The 20,417-nt window shown below is 48.1% G+C and overlaps 1 protein-coding gene across 1 annotated transcript in view; it reads left to right on the forward strand.

Moving 5' to 3' along the window:
• SLC24A3 (solute carrier family 24 member 3) overlaps positions 1-20,417 on the forward strand; it is a 428,326-nt gene that overhangs the window by 313,647 nt on the left and 94,262 nt on the right. Inside the window, exons 4-6 of the mRNA XM_061435536.1 lie at positions 12,515-12,589; positions 15,882-15,966; positions 16,716-16,819. Of these exons, the coding sequence (XP_061291520.1) occupies positions 12,515-12,589; positions 15,882-15,966; positions 16,716-16,819 (264 nt within the window). The remainder of the gene's footprint in view (positions 1-12,514; positions 12,590-15,881; positions 15,967-16,715; positions 16,820-20,417) is intronic.

Genomic DNA, 20,417 nt, shown 5'->3' on the forward strand with positions numbered 1-20,417 from the left:
AAAAAAGAGGAAATGGAACAGGGTCAGAGACAGGAGGAGGAGAGTGCAGGAGAAGGAGGCTCCATGAAGGTGAGGTTTGAGCAAAGGCTGAAAGAAGTGAGGCACAGAGCCAGGTGGATGGCTGGGGAGAAAGTGAAACTGGCATAGGGAATAACCGTGCAAAAGCCCTGAGGCAGAGCTTTCGAGGCTCATTCAGACAGCAGCCAGGAGACCTGGGTGCAGGCAGAAGAATCAGCAAGGCAGAAAGTAGGGGCACCAGGGCATCCATAGTCCTTACTCAGCCTCAAGAGATGCTACCCAACAGTCCAGACTCGCATCTTCTCTCTTGGGAGATCAGAAGCTCTGGCCTTGCTAAGCACGTATTCTCATGCAACACTGGTTAGGGCAGAGCACAGGCTGCCCATTTCAGATGGGCATCCACTGTTCAGTGAGCCACAGAGCCTGCCTCATCCTCTCTGGGCAGTTGAGGCCCTGGCACCAAGTAGCAGCTTCTGACAGGCATGCCCAAACCTGCTGCCACCACTCTCTGCTCCCATCCTGCCTTGACCATCCTCCTTCCCTCAGCCCTGATCTCTGTCTGTTCTGTGTGAGTCCAGTGAAGACTCCTGCAGGGCAATACCCTGAAAGGGAAGGAAGCCCACGACAATGGAAGGGAGTTTTCATTCTTGATTCTACAAAGGAGACTCTTCTTTCGAAAGAATGAATGGGCTTCCTGGAGTGTTTGAACATACTTAGGTGGAGGATTGCCAGGGGCCCAGGAATACACTTGCCTCCTATTTCTGTCACACCTGTCTCCTATCCTGACAGCAGGGCTTTGATGGTGGTGGGGCGGAGCGGGGGTGCGGCTGGGGTGGAGGGGTTGGTAACTACTTCTTCAAAAATGAACTCGTTAACAAAACCCCAAACTGTGCCTTGATCACATTATCTCACACCTGTTAAGATAGCTACTATCGAAAAAATAAATAAAAACAGAAAATAACAAGTGTTGGTGAAGATATGGAGAAACTGGAGCTCGTAAACTGTTGGAAGGAATGTAAAATGGTGCAACCCCTTTGGAGAGCAGTATGGCAGGTCCTCAGAAAATGAAACACAGAATTACCATATGATCCAGTGATTCCACTTCTGGGTATCTACCTCCAAAGAATTGCAAGAAGGGACTCAGAGATTTGTACATCAATGTTCACAGCAAAGTTATTGACTATAGATGAAAGATGGAAGCAACCCAAATGTGCAGTGACAGATGAATGGTTAAATAGAATGTGGCATATCCTTACAATAGAATATTACTCAGCCTTGAAAAGGTAAGGCATTCTGACCCCTGCTGCAGCATGTATGAACTGTGCAGACATTATGCTGAGTGAAATAAGACAGTCACAAAGGGATAAATACTGTAGGATTCCCCTTATATGAGGTCTCTAGTAGAGTTGTCACATTCATAGACACAGAAAGTAGAAAGATGATCACCAGGGGCTGGGAGGAGAGGGAATGGGGAGTTAGTGTTTAGTGGAGACAGTTTCAGTTTGGAAAGATGAAAAGGATCTAGAGGTGATGGTGGTACAGCTGTGATACTTAATGCCATGAAGCTGTACACTTAAACATGGTTAAAATGGTAAATCTTGTGCATATTTAACACAATAAAAAATGAAGTTTTTAAAAGTCAAAAAATATGGGGAGATGTATACTATATGTATATATGTGCTTGTGTGCTAAATCGCTTCAGTTGTGTCCGACTCTGCAACCCTGTGGACTGTAGCCTGCCCAGCTCCTCTGTCCATGGGATTTTCCAGGCAAGAATACTGGAGTGGGTTGCCACCCTCTTCTAGAGGGGATTATATATATATCAGTTCAGTTCAGTCGCTCAGTAGTGTCCGACTCTTTGCGATCCCATAACTCCCGGAGTTCACCCAGACTCACATCCATCGAGTCAGTGATGCCATCCAGCCATCTCATCCTCTGTCGTCCCCTTCTCCTCCTGCCCCCAATCCCTCCCAGCATCTGAGTCTTTTCCAATGAGTCAACTCTTCGCATGAGGTGGCCAAAGTATTGGAGTTTCAGCTTTAGCATCATGCCTTCCAAAGAAATCCCAGGGCTGATCTCCTTCAGAATGGACTGGTCGGATCATGCAAGGGACTCTCAAGACTCTTCTCCAACACCACAGTTCAAAAGCATCAATTCTTCGGCGCTCAGCCTTCTTCACAGTCCAACTCTCACATCCATACATGACCACAGGAAAAACCATAGCCTTGACTAGACAAACGTTTGTTGGCAAAGTAATGTCTCTGCTTTTGAATATACTATCTAGGTTGGTCATAACTTTCCTTCCAAGGAGTAAGCGTCTTTTAATTTCATGGCTGCAGTCACCATCTGCAGTGATTTTGGAGCCAAAAAAAATAAAGTCTGACACTGTTTCCACTGTTTCCCCATCTATTTCCCATGAAGTTATGGGACCAGATGCCATGATCTTCATTTTCTGAATGTTGAGCTTTAAGCCAGCTTTTTCACTCTCCACTTTCACTTTCAGCAAGAGGCTTTTGAGTTCCTCTTCACTTTCTGCCATAAGGGTGGTGTCACCTACATCTCTGAGGTTATTGATATTTCTCCTGGCAATCTTGATTCCAGCTTGTGTTTCTTCCAGTCCAGCATTTCTCATGATGTACTCTGCATATAAGTTAAATAAGCATGGTGACAATATACAGCCTTGACGTACTCCTTTTCCTATTTGGAACCAATCTGTTGCTCCATATCCAGTTCTAACTATTGCTTCTGACCTGCATATAGGTTTCTCAAGAGGCAGGTCAGGTGGTCTGGTATTCCCATCTCTTTCAGAATTTTCCATAGTTTATTGTGATCCACACAGTCAAAGGCTTTGACATAGTCAATAAAGCAGAAATAGATGTTTTTCTGGAACTCTCTTCCTTTTTCCATGATCCCGCGGATGTTGGCAATTTGATCTCTGGTTGCTCTGCCTTTTCTAAAACTAGCTTGAACATCAGGAATTTCACGGTTCACATATTGCTGAAGCCTGGCTTGGAGAATTTTGAACATTACTTTACTAGCATGTGAGATGAGTGCAATTGTGCCATAGTTTGAGCATTCTTTGGCATTGCCTTTCTTTGGGATTGGAAAGAAAACTGACCTTTTCCAGTCCTGTGGCCACTGCTGAGTTTCCCAAATTTGCTGGCATATTGAGTACAGCACTTTCACAGCATCATCTTTCAGGATTTGGAATAGCTCAACTGGAATTCCATCACCTCCACTAGCTTTGTTCGTAGTGATGCTTCCTAAGGCCCACTTGACTTCACATTCCAGGATGTCTGGCTGTAGGTCATTGATCACACCATCGTGATTATCTGGGTCATGAAAATCTTTTTTGTACAGTTCTTCTGTGTATTCTTGCCATCTCTTCTTAATATCTTCTGCTTCTGTTAGGTCCATACCATTTCTGTCCTTTATCGAGCCCATCTTTGCATGAAATGTTCCCTTGGTATCTCTAATTTTCTTGAAGAGATCTCTAGTCTTTCCCATTCTGTTGTTTTCCTCTTATTTCTTTGCATTGATCACTGAAGAAGGCTTTCTTATCTCTTCTTGCTATTCTTTGGAACTCTGCATTCAGATGCTTATATCTTTCCTTTTCTCCTTTGCTTTTCGCTTCTCTTCTTTTCACAGCTCTTTGTAAGGCCTCCCCAGACACCCATTTTGCTTTTTTGCATTTCTTTTCCATGGGGATAGTCTTGATCCCTGTCTCCTGTACAATGTCATGAACCTCATTCCATAGTTCATCAGGCACTCTATCAGATCTAGGCCCTTAAATCTATTTCTCACTTCCACTGTATAATCATAAGGGATTTGATTTAGGTCATACCTGAATGGTCTAGTGGTTTTCCCTACTTTCTTCAATTTAAGTCTGAATTTGGCAATAAGGAGTTCATGATCTGAGCCACAGTCAGCTCCTGGTCTTGTTTTTGCTGACTGTATAGAGCTTCTCCATCTTTGGCTGCAAAGAATATAATCAATCTGATTTCAGTGTTGACCATCTGGTGATGTCCATGTATAGAGTCTTCTCTTGTGTTGTTGGAAGAGGGTGTTTGTTATGACCAGTGCATTTTCTTGGCAAAACTCTATTAGTCTTTGCCCTGCTCCATTCTGTATTCCCAGGCCAAATTTGCCTGTTACTCCAGGTGTTTCTTGACTTCCTACTTTTGCATTCCAGTCCCCTATAATGAAAAGGACATCTTTTTTGGGTGTTAGTTCTAAAAGGTCTTGTAGGTCTTCATAGAACCATTCAACTTCAGCTTCTTCAGCATTACTGGTTGGGGCATAGACTTGGATTACTGTGATATTGAATGGTTTGCCTTGGAAACGAACAGAGATCATTCTGTCGTTTTGAGATTGCATCCAAGTACTGCATTTCGGACTCTTTTGTTGACCACGATGGCTTCTCCATTTCTTCTGAGGGATTCCTGCCCACAGTAGTAGATATAATGGTCATCTGAGTTAAATTCACCCATTCCAGTCCATTTTAGTTCACTAATTCCTAGAATGTCGACATTCACTCTTGCCATCTCTTGTTTGACCACTTCCAATTTGCCTTGATTCATGGACCTGACATTCCAGGTTCCTATGCAATATTGCTCTTTACAGCATCGGACCTTGCTTCTATCACCAGTCACATCCACAACTGGGTATTGTTTTTGCTTTGGCTCCATCCCTTCATTCTTTCTGGAGTTATTTCTCCACTGATGTCCAGTAGCATATTGGGCCCCTACTGACCTGGGGAGTTCCTCTTTGAGTATCCTATCATTTAGCCTTTTCATACTGTTCATGGGGTTCTCAAGGCAAGAATACTGAACTGGTTTGCCATTCCCTTCTCCAGTGGACCACATTCTGTCAGATCTCTCCACCATGACCCGCCCATCTTGGGTTGCCCCCCGGGCATGGCTTAGTTTCATTGAGTTAGACAAGGCTGTGGTCTTAGTGTGATTAGATTGACTAGTTTTCTGTGAGTATGGTTTCAGTGTGTCTGCCCTCTGATGCCCTCTTGCAACACCTACTGTCTTACTTGGGTTTCTCTTACCTTGGGCGTGGGGTATCTCTTCACGGCTGCTCCAGCAAAGCGCAGCCACTGCTCCTTACCTTGGACAAGGGGTATCTCCTCACCGCAGCCCTTCCTGACCTTCAACGTGGGATAGCTCCTCTAGGCCCTCCTGTGCCCACGCAGCGACGGCTCCTTGGACCTGGGGTTGCTCCTCCCGGCCGCCGCCCCTGGCCTCAGGCATGGGGGCGTGGGGTAACTCCTCCCATCTGCTATATATATATATATATATATATATATACATTTATATAATATAGGTATCTCTTTATAATGTATATCTATATCTTTTTATCTGTGCATGTGTGCTCGGTCATATCTGACTCTTTGCAACCCCATGAACTGGCGCTCACCAGGTTCCTCTGCCCATGGAAGTTTCCAGGCAAGAATACTGGAGTGGATTGCTATTTCCTTCTCCAATCTTTAAATCTGTATATATATCTATATCTGTCTATATGTGTATAAAGAGAGAGAGAGAGGTGCCATGGTGTGGTGATGAGAGCCATGTAGTAGGGAAATAGTTCCCTGGGCTCAAATCCTGCCTCTGCCACCCACTAGCTGGCTGACCTGAACCAGGTTAATGACTTGGTCCCCACTGCGAGGAGGCTGGATTGAACCAGCACCCCATCCTGCAGCCATGATTGTGAGGGTCAGTGGAGCATGTGTGTACCTGCCCCCATCAGGGAACCCCTGTAAGGCCCACGCACGCATCAGCCCAGCTACAGAAACCTGTCCCCAGAACATGCCTTTAGTGGATATTATGGGGAGATGGCAATTACCAGCCCCACTTCCCTGAGAAACTGTCAAGCAAGCGAAATAAATGAGGTCCTCAGGAACTCAGGAACCATTCTCAGAGTGGACCCCATACGAGAGGCGTTGGGGTGGGGAAGAAAGAGGCGAGAGAACAAAGGAAGAGAAGGCAGATCTCATTCCAGGGCTCTGAGACAGTGACCCCAGGGTGCTGACCTCCGAGAAGACCGTCAGCCATGGGCTTTATCTGGTCAATGTGAGAGGCATCAAGTAACACAATGACAAGGTTTATGCTGGTGAGCAGGAGTATTAACATACACTCAACCTCCTTTAGCATTTGAGTCCCTGTGAGAGAATCCTTTTCAGTTAGCAGTGGTTTCGATGACCTTCCGATGCCGACTACAGAGGACTAGGGGTGGGGTGAAGAGAACATTCCCGAGTCTGTTGCCCTCAGCCTTTGAGAGCAATGCTCTGGCTGGGAGTGCACTCACCTTGGTCGGGCTGCTGGTGCACTCCCATGGGCATCTCCTGAGCAGAAGCCAGTGTTGAGGCTGGACTGGACCTCCTGGTTCTATCATGATGGCAGGACACACCCCAGAAACAGCAACCAGGGAACTTTGAAAGGACAAAGTTTATTACTCCCAGATTCTTGGGGGCCACACGGTGAGGTCATGGGTGGCCAGGGTGGGGAGAGAGAGTGGGGAACAGAGCTGGGGTCCTGCCTTTATTGAGGGCAAGTGTAGGATGTCTAGGGTTTCTCTGGTTCACTCTTTATTGGCAAATTTAAAACCTAAGAGCAGGAGTTTAGGGTGCAGGTAGGGAAAATCGGGGTCAGTCCAGTGGTCACTTATTTGGGTCACACAGGATTTCTGAAAGGGGAACTTCCTGGGTGAGGCAGCCTGTCTCCTCATGTAGTTGTGTAGCTGGCGATGTGTTTATTGAGACGGGAGCCTTTGGAATGGATGCCCTGGAGATCAAAAGCCTAATGTCAGGCACTTATGTTCCAACAAGAAAAGCTCATTGCCAGACACTTAACTACTGTCCCCACTCGACTTTAGGAAGATAGTTGTTTCTGAGAGTGGAACACCTTGATTTCTTTTTTTTTCTATACGATGTTTTGTTTATTTTATTTTTTTAGCTATTTAAAAAACTGAAGTATAATTAACTTACAATGTTATGTTACTTTTGGGTATACAGCAAAGTGATTCAGTTATGTATGTATACATCCACACATGTTTTTTGGATTCTTTTCCATTATAGGTTATTAAAAGATGTTGAATATAGTTCCTTATGCTATATAGTAGGCCCTTTTGTTTATTTGTAGTATGTATATATATATATATATATATGTATGTATGTTAATCCCAAACTCCTCCAAAAATACATTTATTTATTTAGAATAGTTTTAGGTTTACAGAAAAAAATGAGTAGGAAGTACAGATAGATCACATACATCCCTCCTCTCCCCCTTGCACAGTTTCCCTTATTATAAACATTCTGCATTTGGTGGTGCAGCTTGGTTTCAATGCTGCATTGAGTTCCTTTCACAGTCTTCCTTCGGAGAAGACAATGGCACCCCACTCAAGTACTCTTGCCTGGAAAATCCCATGGACGGAGGAGCCTGGAGGGCTGAAGTCCATGGGGTCGCTGAGGGTCGGACACGACTGAGCGACTTCACTTTCACTTTTCACTTTCATGCATTGGAGAAGGAAATGGCGACCCACTCCAGTGTTCTTGCCTGGAGAATCCCAGGGATGGAGGAGCCTGGTGGGCTGCAGTCTATGGGGTCGCACAGAGTCGGACACGACTGAAGCGACTTAGCAGCAGCAGCAGCAGCGGCAACAGTCTTCCTTAACCCACTTCCCTCTTACTTTAACTTGGGGTCTCCTGGAAGCTGACCTTAAGACAATGATTAGAACTCAGTGGTCACTTGTGAAGGAAGGAAATGTTGCTAGTGGTGTAGGAAGTGAGATGGGGGAAGGAGAGATTGCTGCTAAAAGGTCAGCAATGGAACTTATGACACTACAGGCTCCTGAAGCTTGATTCAGCTGTGGGAACCCAGGAGGATGAAGTGGAGGGACCCTCTCAGGGAGTGAGGGAGCAGGGACTGATGCACCAACATCCACTGGTCAGGTCTTCAAGCAGATTGAGGCAAATTCTGACTACTGAAAGGCAGTGTGTGTGTGTGTGTGTGTGTGTGTGTGTGTGTGTGCTCGTGCGTGCGAAGTCACTTCAGTCAGGTCCAACTCTTTGCGATCCCATGGACTTTAACCCACCAGGCTCCTCTGTCCATGGGATTCTCCAGGCAAGAATGATAGAGTGGGTTTTCATGCCCTTCTCCAGGGGATCTTTCAGACCCAGGGATTGAACCCACATCTGTTCTGTCTCCTGCATTGTCTGGCAGGGTCTTTACCACTAGCACCACCTGGAAGCCCACAGAAAGGCAGCAGAGTTCCCTGAAGCCTGATGAACATGGTAGGACCAGGGGGCACCCCTAACCATCTGCCGTGTTCCTCTTCCCTGCAGCCAGCTCCCCAATCTCAGATCCTCTTGGTCAGAATCCAAGGCTGGCTGAGATGGTGTCTCTCTCTAATCACCAGGGCAGTGAGCTGTTCCAGCAGAATGATATCTACAATGGTAGCAGAGCCTGAGAGTGGGTGTGTGAGTTGGTCCTGCCATAGCATCATGGGGCCAGCACCAAACTTTTCAAGAGGGGGAGAATGATTTTTAAAGAAAAAACCTTTTTCCAAGTATAATTGTATATGATCACTTGAAACCATGAAAAAGACAGAGACGGAAAAAAGGAAGATCTTTTTGTTGTTGTTGTTGTTGTTTATTCTGATCATATTCCCTGGGAGATTTAGAACGATTTCTACCAAAGCCAGATTTCTACAGTCTTCTCTAGAAATTGCTTTTCCAGTACCACCTTCACTGAAATTAAAGATAGAGAAACATGAGTACAGATAATGCAGCAAAAGGAAATTGTCTGTGAAAACCGCTGACTGTAGATGCCACATAAAACAGCGGGGCTAATGTCATGCTGGTGGGATACATTTGCCCTCAACAATTCGGAAGTCCTTATGTGTATCAACATTTCATCTAGAGCCTATTCACCCCCATAAAGCCCCAGGCCATGATGACTTCCTGTTACCTTAGATATTTTGCAGTTTAACTATTTTTACCAAAGTTCTCTAGTTTATTAGTCCCAATCAACTTTTAAAATTGCCTGATGAAATAGAATTTATCTTTCAAAATCCTAGTTCATTAGCCACTTTATCTGTGAAGCCTTCTCTGACCTCCTTCACCCACACCCAGCAGAATGAATCTTTTATGCCTTGTATCTGTTAGGGAGGCACACGGCTGCAAGTACAGAAATCCCAATTAATGGGGACTGAGGCAAATAGGAGATTCATTTTATCACCTACTAAGAAGTACAGAGGCAGGTGGTTTCTGGCATTAGATTGGTGAATAGCATTCTTTGGGGCTCTGGTCCCTTAGCATGTTCGTATGTATTGTCATGTTTATTGTCTCATGGTCACATAATGGCTGCTGGCATTCTAGACATCACATCTGAGTTCAAGGCAAGAAGAAAGGGTGACTTTACTTGAATCTGTCCCTTATTCCCATTGCCCAAAATTGTATCAGTGGTCATGGCTAGTTCCAGGGAGGCTAGAAAAGCTGACTATATAGTCATTTAGAACAACAGCAAAGTTTAAACTTCTTGGAAGTTACTTCTTATTATTATTGTTTTCACTATGGCTCCTTTCATCACCTTGGCTGTAGCTGTTAAGCTGTTGCCACAATAGTGCTATATAACAAATGGCCTGAAAACCTCAATAACATACAACAATAAACATTTATTTAGCATGTGGGTGTTTGGGGTTTAGCAGAACTGGGTTGAGCTTGATCAGTCTCAGCTGAGACAGCAGGGATGACTGGGACACGTCTTGGCTCTTTTTCTTTTCCATTTGCTCCTCTCCAGCAGCCACAGAAGCTAACTAGAGAGCATGGTGGGGTTTGTGCTGAAGGCTAGCGAGCTAAGGAGAGTCTCTCAAGGTCACACAGCTTGGAAGTGTCAAGTCCAGGACTGGGTGTGAGGTCCTTGACCCCATCCTGGGCTCCCTCCAAGGCTGCCGGCTGCCTCTTCCAGCAGTCGCTGTGCCAGGCATGCTCCTTGGCCACTTCCCTGAATGGCTTCAGAAGGCAACACCAGCTACTATTTGAGTGCTCCCGTCTTGGAACCTATTCACTCCAGGCAAACCTGGCCCTCACTCTGGGCAAACCTGGAACAGGATAGTGAGGAACATGTGAAGGACATAGCTGCCTCCCTTCTCCCTTATGTATCTTGAAGACACATAAACCTGAAACATGACCCATGGTCCCTGGCAGCACGTGGGTCGGTGTCTGAGTAGAGATGTCCTGATGCATCCCAGGGAAGAAAAGCCCTTGTGGTCTGATACTGGAGCTGCAGCTCACATAGACGACCCCCTCCCGCAGACATCTTCACTCATGGTCTTTAGAGCGCGACCCACATTCACCTGCCTTGGCTGCTGTAGCTGAGCCGCAGTTTCCACTGGCCTAGGCTCCACGTGGGCAATCCCAGGGTATTGGGCCAGCTCAGCCCTTTTTGAGACTTCCAATCTTGTCGGAGAAGGCAATGGCACCCCACTCCAGTGCTCTTGCCTGGAAAATCCCATGGACGGAGGGGCCTGGTGGGCTGCACTCCATGGGCTTGCTAGGAGTCGGACACAACTGAGCGACTTCACTTTCACTTTTCTCTTTCCTGCATTGGAGAAGGAAATGGCAACCCACTCCAGTGTTCTTGCCTGGAGAATCCCAGGGACGGGGGAGCCTGGTGGGCTGCCGTCTCTGGGGTCGCACAGAGTCGGACACGACTAAAGCGACTTAGCAGTAGTGGCAGCAGCAATCTGTCTTGTATTTTGCAGTGCACCTTGTAAAAATAATAACATTAAAGACCATTATCCAACAACTCCCCATCTGGAAGCTTATCCTAGAAATGCAAAAGGATATATGCTTAAAGATTTTTCTTTTATTGTAACACTGTTTATGGTCCATTCATTTATAGAGGAAAAGAGGGATTCACTCCAAATACAGAGGTAGCAAGGGTTTACTAATGTTCATGCTGATCACGTTTATTCTTGTGTATAAATGGTATATTTATGTGAACACACAATCAAAATAAACCTTTTCAAATATAAATAAATAAGGACATCAGTGGCTCTGACGGGCAGCCCCCAAAAGTGGCTGACTAGGATTCTGAAACTGTCCCTCCCTCTGTGTGGCTGGCGAAGGCAGTGATTAGTAAGTGAGCTGAAATAGGAAGCGGGGATGAGGCAGAAATCAAAAGCGACCTCTGCACGGGGTGACAATGGCCCTGTGGGCAGCTTGGAGAGGATCCTTGGAGAAGTTAAGATGTCCTCTGTGGTGTCTGGGAGATGGATCAGGAACCGCCTGCCTCCCATGTGAGTTAGGAGAACTGAGACCACCAGAACATGCCTTAATTCCTGGCCCAACAAAGAGGGGCAAATATGATTAATAGTGGTGGTATTGTTATCATCGTAAATGATGATATTATATTATCCTTTGGAAATATAGGAATGGTCAAATTAATCCCCAAATGCCTCGTTCTCTGAAGTATTTGGACCAGCGTATTGATAGAATCATCTGTGTCACCACTTTCAGTAGGTCCTTTGCATCTTCAAGTTTGACTTTGTACATTTGTTTCATTCCTTTATACTGTTGTTTTATTATTATTAATGGTAGACCTTTTAGAGCAGTTTTAGGTTCACAGCATAACTGCACAGAAGGTACAGAGTCCCTTCATCCCCCTGCCCCCCGACACACACAGCACCCCATCGATATCTTGTTCTGTTTTCCCAGTGGAAACCTGACTTCTAGTGGGTAACATAGCAAAGAGCTGGAAGAGAGTTTCTTGTAAGTAAAGTGGCAGGCTGCCCTCAGATGCCAGGAGGTGCTCTGAGCTGGAAAGAAGCCCGTGGCCTGGCAGGCCCCTAGGTGTCCAGAGGAGCCTTGTCACAGAGCATCTGTGGGTGGGTGTCCTACCTCACGCTGCCTTGGGCATGAAACTAACTTGGTTTTCAGTAGGCTTCACCCTTGAGAGCACAGAGAGCTTGGCAAATCTGCTCATTTCTCATCCTAATCCAAGTGTTGGCACTGCTGTGCATTAGACGAAGCTTCTTACTCGAGGAAGATCAATACATAATTTTGGAACATGGTCTTGGAGAGAGAGTTTATGGACTTGTAAGAGGCATTGAGGCTTTTAGCCTGTTGTATATAAAACAGATCAAGAAAAACAAAGCAGAATACGGGGGATGGGAGGGCCTTTTGCTTAGACTGACATTAACCCAGAGGTCCTAAGTACATGGAGGGCTGAGGCAAGGTGATCTGGAGGGAACGTGTTCCGGGCAGTGGGAACAGCAAGTGCCCGGGAGCAGCATCCATGGCACACTTGGGGATCTAGGAGGTGGACAAGGTGAGCATCTGATAGGTGACAGGCATTGCAAAGACTTGGTGTACAGTATAAGCTGCTGAATTAATGAAGACAGGATGTTCTTGAAGCAGAGGGTGGCCTGACCCTCACCCCAGGGGCTCTGCCCTGACTCTGACTTTAACCCCTTCTCTCCTCTCTTCCAGGCCATGTACATGTTCTACGCGCTGGCCATTGTGTGTGATGACTTCTTCGTCCCCTCCTTGGAAAAGATCTGTGAGGTACATGTTTGAGCACTGGAACTGTTCCAGCCTCCTCCACTGAGATCCTGAGGAGCCCTGCATGCTGCTGGGTGGGAAGGCCAGGCACCAGCATGCTTCAGAGCTGTGGGCAATGGTAGCCCAGAAACTCACTGGTCTACTTAGAGTTTCATTGTGCTCATCCATGCTGTGTTGGGTAGTGGTTAGTCGCTCAGTAGTGTCCAACTCTTTGAGACCCCATGATTGTTGCCCACTAGGCTCCTCTGTCCATGGGGATTATCCAGGCAAGAATACTGGAGTGGGTAGCCTTTCTCTTTTCCAGAGGATCTTCCCAACCCAGGGATCAAACCCAGATATCCCGCATTGCAGACAGATTCCTTACCATTTGAGCCACGAGGGAAGCCCATAAACACCAGAGTGGGTAGCCTATCCCTTTTCCAGGGGATCTCCCCGACCCAGGGATCGAACTGGGATCTCCTGTATTGAAGGCGAATTCTTTATCAACTGAGCTACCAGAGGAGCCCATGCCCATCCATAGCTGGGCTTTAACCCTTCCGGCCAGCTCTCCCTGCACCCTTTGGCGTAACTCGAAATGCGGTTTGTGTTCTGTTCCCACTTTCTTTTTCTTTTAAGTCTCACTCTTTCTTCCTCCTTCCTCCACCTTCCTCCCCTCTCTTTCATTCTGCCGCCATAATCCTCCCTCATGATTTGTGGGGTCCGCGAGGAGTGAGAAGTCTTCAGCCTCACCTCCACCACCCTTCCTCTCTGTGCGTGTGCAGAAATACTGCAAGCAGGGCCCCCAAGAGCAAGACAATGAAAGAACTGGCTGCAGAGACCAGGAAAGGGTCTCTTCGAAGTCAGCCCAGGGGACGCCAGGGCCAATTACATCCCTTTTATCTGAAAATATTTAGCATATCCAGAGCTCTTTCAATTCTCTTGCTTCTTTCATCTCTTTTTCTGATTTGAAATGTGGTCTCCTTTATCTGGAAGCTTTCTGTTTTATTTTTAATTCAGAATCCCGTTTTCAGAAAGTGTCTCTCCCAGGTGCACCTCCTGTCTGTCCGGAACTCCTGTCCCTTTACGTTGCCCTCAGCCTGGACTGTCCCTCCCGCCGTGTCTGAGTCACTGGGTCTTGCGGGACAGTGGGGAACAGAAGTTACATTTCCAACAAGTTCCCAGGTGATGTGCTGGTCTGGAAGCCACACTGGAGAACTACTAGCTTAAGCAGTTTCTTCCACCTCCTGAAGTCAGTTAGTTTTGTGTACTTGAAAGAGAATCATCCCACAGCAACCCTAGAGAGACCCCGAGTGGGTTCCTCTGTACAGTGGAGGTGGGAGAAGGGAAGTGAGAGAGCTGGTTTCTGAGATAGATGGCTGGCCAGTGTGGAGGCCTTTTGTCCAAAGCAATTTAACCTGAGAACAGGGTCACCTGGTGGAGAAGAGGGGGAGGCACCAAGTGCCAGTGATCAGGGTCATCTGTCGTCTCTAAAACCCACCAGGAGCAGTTTAGTCCTCAAACAAAGCCAACCACTCTCTAATCACACATTGTTTAATAGCCAAGTTAAGACCTGGTGCTGGAAATGTACATGCAATTGTCAGAATGTGTTCTCCTCCACTGGGGACACACATGGCACCTGTGAGCACACCCCCTGGGGAGGAATCAAGGTGAAATGTGGTGTGATCCTGGCTGTCAAGGGGCCTGGGGCTCAGAGCAGCTCCAGAGTGAGACCCGGGGACAGGTGAAGTGCTGGAGCTGGAGATGCAGAGAAGAGGGGAACAGAAGAACAGAGGGGAACAGAATTAACTCACCTTGAGATCAGGGAAGGGCTTGTGCAGGGGCAGGATGTGAGCAGCGGTCTCAGTGGCAGTGTCTTACAAGGACATATGTAAGCCAAGAGTCCGGCAGGAGAACTAAGCTGGGAGACCCAGGGACAAGACTCAGCGTGTGGGGAGCCCTGGGGATGCCCGGCCCAGACATAGGAGTTTCTCAGGAGGAAGCTAGAAAGCTTTTGATGACTGTTCTAATAGATGGAAAGGGTCCCAAGGCAGGAAGTGCTCCCCCAACCAGCCAGGACCCAGTGAGATGTGGCCAAAGCTGACATGAATGAGGGGTGAAAGAGGAGGGGAGGTCCAGGAGGAAGAAGCAATGTGATGAATGAAACAGAGAGAGGAACAGGACATGCATGAGCCCCGGGGTGGACTCCACAGCTAATGCCCCAGCGGGAGCCCGAGCTGGAGCAGACACTGCAGAGTGAGGCTCACAGCTTCTGGCGAGCCTGGGCAAACCAGCCATGGACCCTGAGCACTGCTGGGGTACCTGCCCAGGGAGATGGGATGCCTGGCCACCCTCACGGCCACACCTTTCACCTTCACACAGCCGCATCTCCATCTTAGGGTCTTCTCACAACCACCTGGAACATTTACTGTTCAGTCAAGATTCAGGGAACCCAGGTTTCCAGGTCAAAATTTTCAGCAGGGCTCCGCGGCAACTTCAGACGGTCAGTGGAGCCAGGGGCCTTCACCGAGGCCGTGCTGCCCCTCAATGGCTGAGCGGGGAAGTGCAACTGTGATGCTGCTGGAAGAGGGACCAGGGTCCCTTAAGCTGGGATGCCCAAGGGAGCCGCCTATTTACTGACAGCCGGCAGCTTCCTTTCTGGGCCAGGAGTGAATGCAGAAAGGCTCCCCACACCACCCAGCCTCAGTTGACGTGCCTTCTTGCAAATCACCTTTTGGGTCAGCAAGCAAGGTAACCTGGAGAGCTCATTGTGTGGATCATCTTGGCGGGGCTCACCATCTCTTTCTATTCTCACTGCCCCCCATTCCCTCTACCCCAGGCTTCAAGGCTGCGTTGAGGATGGGTGATCCTCCCCAGCCCCAAACTCCCAGACTCAGGGCTCAAAAACTGGTTACCATGAGCCTAATTTAGCTTGAGAACATCAGCAAGATAATGAAAAAAGTCAAAATCTTTTACATAAAAATGTGGATTTGGGCATCTCTATAAATAGGAATATTTGGCAACATAGAGGGAACTGAGCTTTTAAAAAAGAGGTGAAGGCCCACCCTGCCTCACAAGACCACTCCCCTCCCCCATTATCTCTACAGCCCCCGGGGCATCTGGCTTGGGATCCCTAGATCTTGTCAGAACCTTTACTTGGAGGGAACATGTAGCCCCTCCCTGATACTGCCCAGAGGAGGAGGTGTGGCCCAGCTGGGGAGAAGGGGAAGCTGAGGAGGGACTGAGGTGGGACCTGGGGAGTCACAGTCACTGCTGTTCCAGGAGAAACCCGATTCACTATGCTTTTGCTCCCCTGCAGCGCCTGCACCTCAGTGAGGATGTGGCGGGAGCCACATTCATGGCAGCGGGCAGTTCAGCCCCGGAACTGTTCACGTCGGTCATAGGTAGGTGCCACCCTGAGGAACATCTCAGCTCTGTCCTCCCTGAAGAACGAGGGCTCTGGAAACAGGAGCACTGAGACCCCGAGGGGCAGAGCACTAGCCTCCCCGCCCCCGCTGGAGTGGTTGTTTTCATCTTATTAAAGTGGTGTTTTTGCTTTGCATGAATGGGTCCCAGACCCTGTTCCAATGGTCCGTGGACAGAGGCTCCAATAGAGATTGGAAAGTTCTCTCCAAGCCTCGGCTGTTTCCTGTAGATCCTGAGAACAGTCTAACTAACACTTAAAAAACTCCCCCCCATATACATGGAATCTAGAAAAACAGCACTGCTGAAGATAATTGCAGGGCAGGAATAGAGATGCAGATGTCAAGAACAGAGGTGTGTCCATGGGGTGGTGGGAGGAGGGGAGGGTGGGATGAACTGAGACAGTAGCATTGACACGTATACATATTTGAGGGCGTGTAAAACAGATAGCTAGTGGGAAGCTGCTGTATAGCCGAGGGAGCTTAGTTTGATACTCTGTGATGAACTAGAGGGCTGGGATGGGGGCAGGGAGGGAGACTCAAGAGGGAAGGGATATATGTACACATATGGCTGACTCACTTTGTAGTACAGCAGAAACCAACACAGCATTGTAAAGCAACTATGCTCCGATAGAAAATGAATAAATAAATAAAAATCTCCCCCCACCGCCCCGCACCCACTTTGGATACAGCCCACCACAGCAGCCGGCTAACCTCGGTCTGTGTTTCAGGAGTCTTCATCACCAAGGGCGACGTGGGCGTGGGGACCATCGTGGGCTCTGCTGTGTTTAACATTCTGTGCATCATCGGCGTCTGTGGGCTCTTCGCGGGGCAGGTGAGACTCACCAAAACGTGGCATGGTGGGGCCCTTGTGGAGGTAAGGCAGCGGCCTGTCTCCCTTGAGTGCACCCAAGGGCCAGTGGTCTTGGGTCAGGTGACATGGGGTCTCATGATCTGAGAAACTGGCCCAGCCAGGACTGGAAACCCAAGCAGCGTGATTTGATCTCTGGGCTGATGGATTGTGGAGTTCAAGAGCCACGTGAATAGGTAACCAGCCTGCAGATCTGAGGGTGTTACCCTCATTTTGCTGTGTTCCTGATCTGAACTGAAATGATGTAAACCAACCTTAGGAGTGGAAATGGAGTTAATGGGGTGGAGGGAGAGGAGATGACATATTGTTTTTCTTCACTTGTCACAGTTTGGGGAGCATTCTCTCTTTTTCTATAAGGATCAAGCATTTGACTTCTGGATCCACTTGAGCTCACTTTGGGGGTCATGAGAGGCTTTGCATGCCTGTGTTTTACCTGTAGAGACTATTCCACTGCCAGAAGGTGTCGTGGGGCCCGTGTGCAACTGGTGTCTGTCTTGGAAAATCTGGAGAAGACACTTGATGTCATCATCATGTGAGGCTGCTGGGCATCCGCAGCCTGGCAGTGGCAGCTGGGGGTTTGCAGCCAACGGCCCTCCTGGCTGGCTCTGATGCCCCAGTTTCTTTCATAGAAAGATTATTCAGAAACACAGTCCTGAGCTCTCTGCCCAAACAGCCAGGACTCCATATCTTCTAGGAAAAGCGACTGCCAGTAGCCCGTGAGGGTCTCCCACTTGCAGTACTGAGGAACCCGGGGACCCCTCCAGCCCCCTTGCTATGGAGGAAGGATGCAGGTTCTGCTGGAAACGGCTGGTTGGTTTGCAGGGCTAAGGAAGTTCCTGCAAACCATCTCCCACATCCTTTCCCAGACCCTGGCTGGGGGCACCCAGCACCACCGACTCTCATGCCAGCTGCTCCCTGGCACCACTGCCCCCCTTACTGCCTGCTTTGCATTCCCATCATCTTCATCCCAAGTGGTTTGTCTGGGTCGCCTGGTTGGTTTGTTGCTTCTGGGGTACAGGCAGAGGGACACCTTGATCCCATCAGGGGTCAGCTCCAGAGCCCACAGCTGGATGCTTACCCCCAGAAGGGGCTGCCAGACAGCTGGGTCCATATGTGGTGATCAAGTTACACCTGACTGGCTAGACTGAATGTTTTCTTTCTTCATCCTTTCAGTCCGTTGTCTCGTCTTAGATTTTATGGACTCGTGACATGGCATTTTTTAGATCTCTTGTAAATGTAGTTGCTGCTGCTGCTAAGTCACTTCAGTCGTGTCCGACTCTGTGTGACCCCATAGACGGCAGCCCACCAGGCTCCCCGTCCCTGGGATTCTCCAGGCAAGAACACTGGAGTAGGTTGCCATTTCCTTCTCCAATGCATGAAAGTGAAAAGTGAAAGTGAAGTCGCTCAGTCGTGTCCGACTCTTAGCGACACCATGGATTGCAGCCTACTAGGCTCCTCCATCCATGGGATTTTCCAGGCAAGAGTACTGGAGTGGGGTGCCATTGCCTTCTCCGTAAATGTAGTTAGTACCCCCCAAAAGTGAGTGTCCATCTTTGCCTTTGGGGCCGTTTGTACTTCCCTGGCCCCCACCTATGCTGGCCGCCCTCCCATTGCCTCCCAGAGATGAACAGTCACATTCCGCAGAGCCCGTGGCTGTCAGCACTCTCTTAATTAGCGTCGTCACCGTCAGCAGTAGCAGTAGGAGTATTAGCCCGGCCGGTGTTAGTGTTGTCACTAGTTCGTTAGTCATTTGTTCCTGAAGCTTGATGCAAAGTCAGGCCCAAAGGGGGAGAAATAATGTAAAGAAATGAAACACATGGCTGAAAAGTGCCGAGGAAATGCCACACAACTAATTACATAGGAGGTGGGCTGAATGCACTTGTTTCATAATTTATTAGCAACGCGGTTAATCACTGGCTTGGTTAGAACACCTGCAGAAAAGACAAATTGCTTCCTGAACTTGAGCAAGTGCTGGGATCAGTCACTTCATCCCCTGGAAGGGCCTTGCCAAACTCCTCTCACATGATCGGGGGAGAAGCACCAACCACAGTGGTGTTAGAGGAGCCGGATGGTGATTCTGGGGCTGACCTCCCTCCTGACTCTCCTTGTCCTGTGCCCACTTGGAGAGGTCCAAGGCTACCCAGCTCTCTTTTTCAGACCTTTGTAGAATCCCAGAAGTCTTTGCAGAGAGAGAAAAAAAATGATGTTTTGGAAAGAACATGAGCCCGGGGATCAGATACGCCTGGATTTGGATCCTGGCTCTGCCATTTGCTGGCCATGGAGCCTTGGAGAAGTTATGTCACCTCTGTAACCTTCAGTGTTCTCATCTGTAGAGTGGATACAGGACACCTACCTCTTAGCATCACTGTAAGGATGAAACGGAGCTTGTTCGGCAGCGCGTGGTCCACACGGCACACACTAGTACAGTCAGACAGCATTGTCAGCTCTGAGAAGAAAAAGGTTCCCGGGGGTCACTGTCTCCAGATTCCACCCTCGGTCACCGCAATAATTTGACCTGCCTATTGCCAGAACTTATTAACAGTACAGTGGAACAGAATGGCCATCATCAAAAATCTACAAACAGTGCTGGAGAGGGTGTGGAGAGAAGGGAACCCTCTTGCACAGTTGGTGGGAACGTAAGTTGATACAGCCACCATGGAGAACAATATGTTGTTGTTTAGTTGCTAAGTCATGTCCAACTCATTTGTGACCCCATGGACTATAGCTTACCAGGCTCCTCTATCCATGGGATTTCCCAGGCAAGAATACTGGAGTGGAATCCTGGAGTTGCCGTTCCCTTCTCCAAGGGAATCTTCTCAACCCAGAGATCCAGCCCATATCTGCTGCATTGCAGGTGGATTATTTACTGCTGAAACAGTAGGGAAGCCCATGGAGATTTCTTTTAAAACTAGAAGTAAAGCTACCATATGATCCAGCAATACCACTTCTCGCCTTATACCCTGAGAAAACCACAATTCTAAAAGACACATCTACCCCAATGTTCATTGCAGCACTATTTATAATAGCCAGGACATGGAAGCAACCTAGATGTCCATTGACAGGTGAATGGAGAAAGATGCGGTACATATGTATGATGGACTATTACTCAGCCATAAAAAGGAATGAATCTGAGTCAGTTCTAGTGAGGTGGATGAACCTAGAGCCTGTTATACAGAGTGAAGTAAGTCAGAAAGAGAAAAACAAATATCGTATATTAACGCTTACATATGGAATCTAGGAAAATGGTGCTGATGAACCCACTTGCAGGGTAGCAATAGAGACTCAACATAGAGAACAGACTTATGGATCCAACAGAGGAAGGAGAGGGTGGGGCGAATTGAGAGAGTAGCACTGAAACATGTGCTGTGTGCTTAATCACTCAGTCATGTCCAACTCTTCGCTACCCCATGGACTGTAGCTCACCAGGCTCCTCTATTCGTGGGGGTTCTCCAGGCAAAAATACTGGAGTGGGTTGCCATGCCCTTCTCCAGGAGATCTTCCCAACCCAGGAATCAAACTGGGGTCTCCTGCGTTGCAGGTGGATTCTTTACCAGCTGAGCCT

The sequence above is a fragment of the Bos javanicus genome, chromosome 13 (assembly GCF_032452875.1).
Source record: "Bos javanicus breed banteng chromosome 13, ARS-OSU_banteng_1.0, whole genome shotgun sequence".
NCBI classification, from domain to species: domain Eukaryota; kingdom Metazoa; phylum Chordata; class Mammalia; order Artiodactyla; family Bovidae; genus Bos; species Bos javanicus.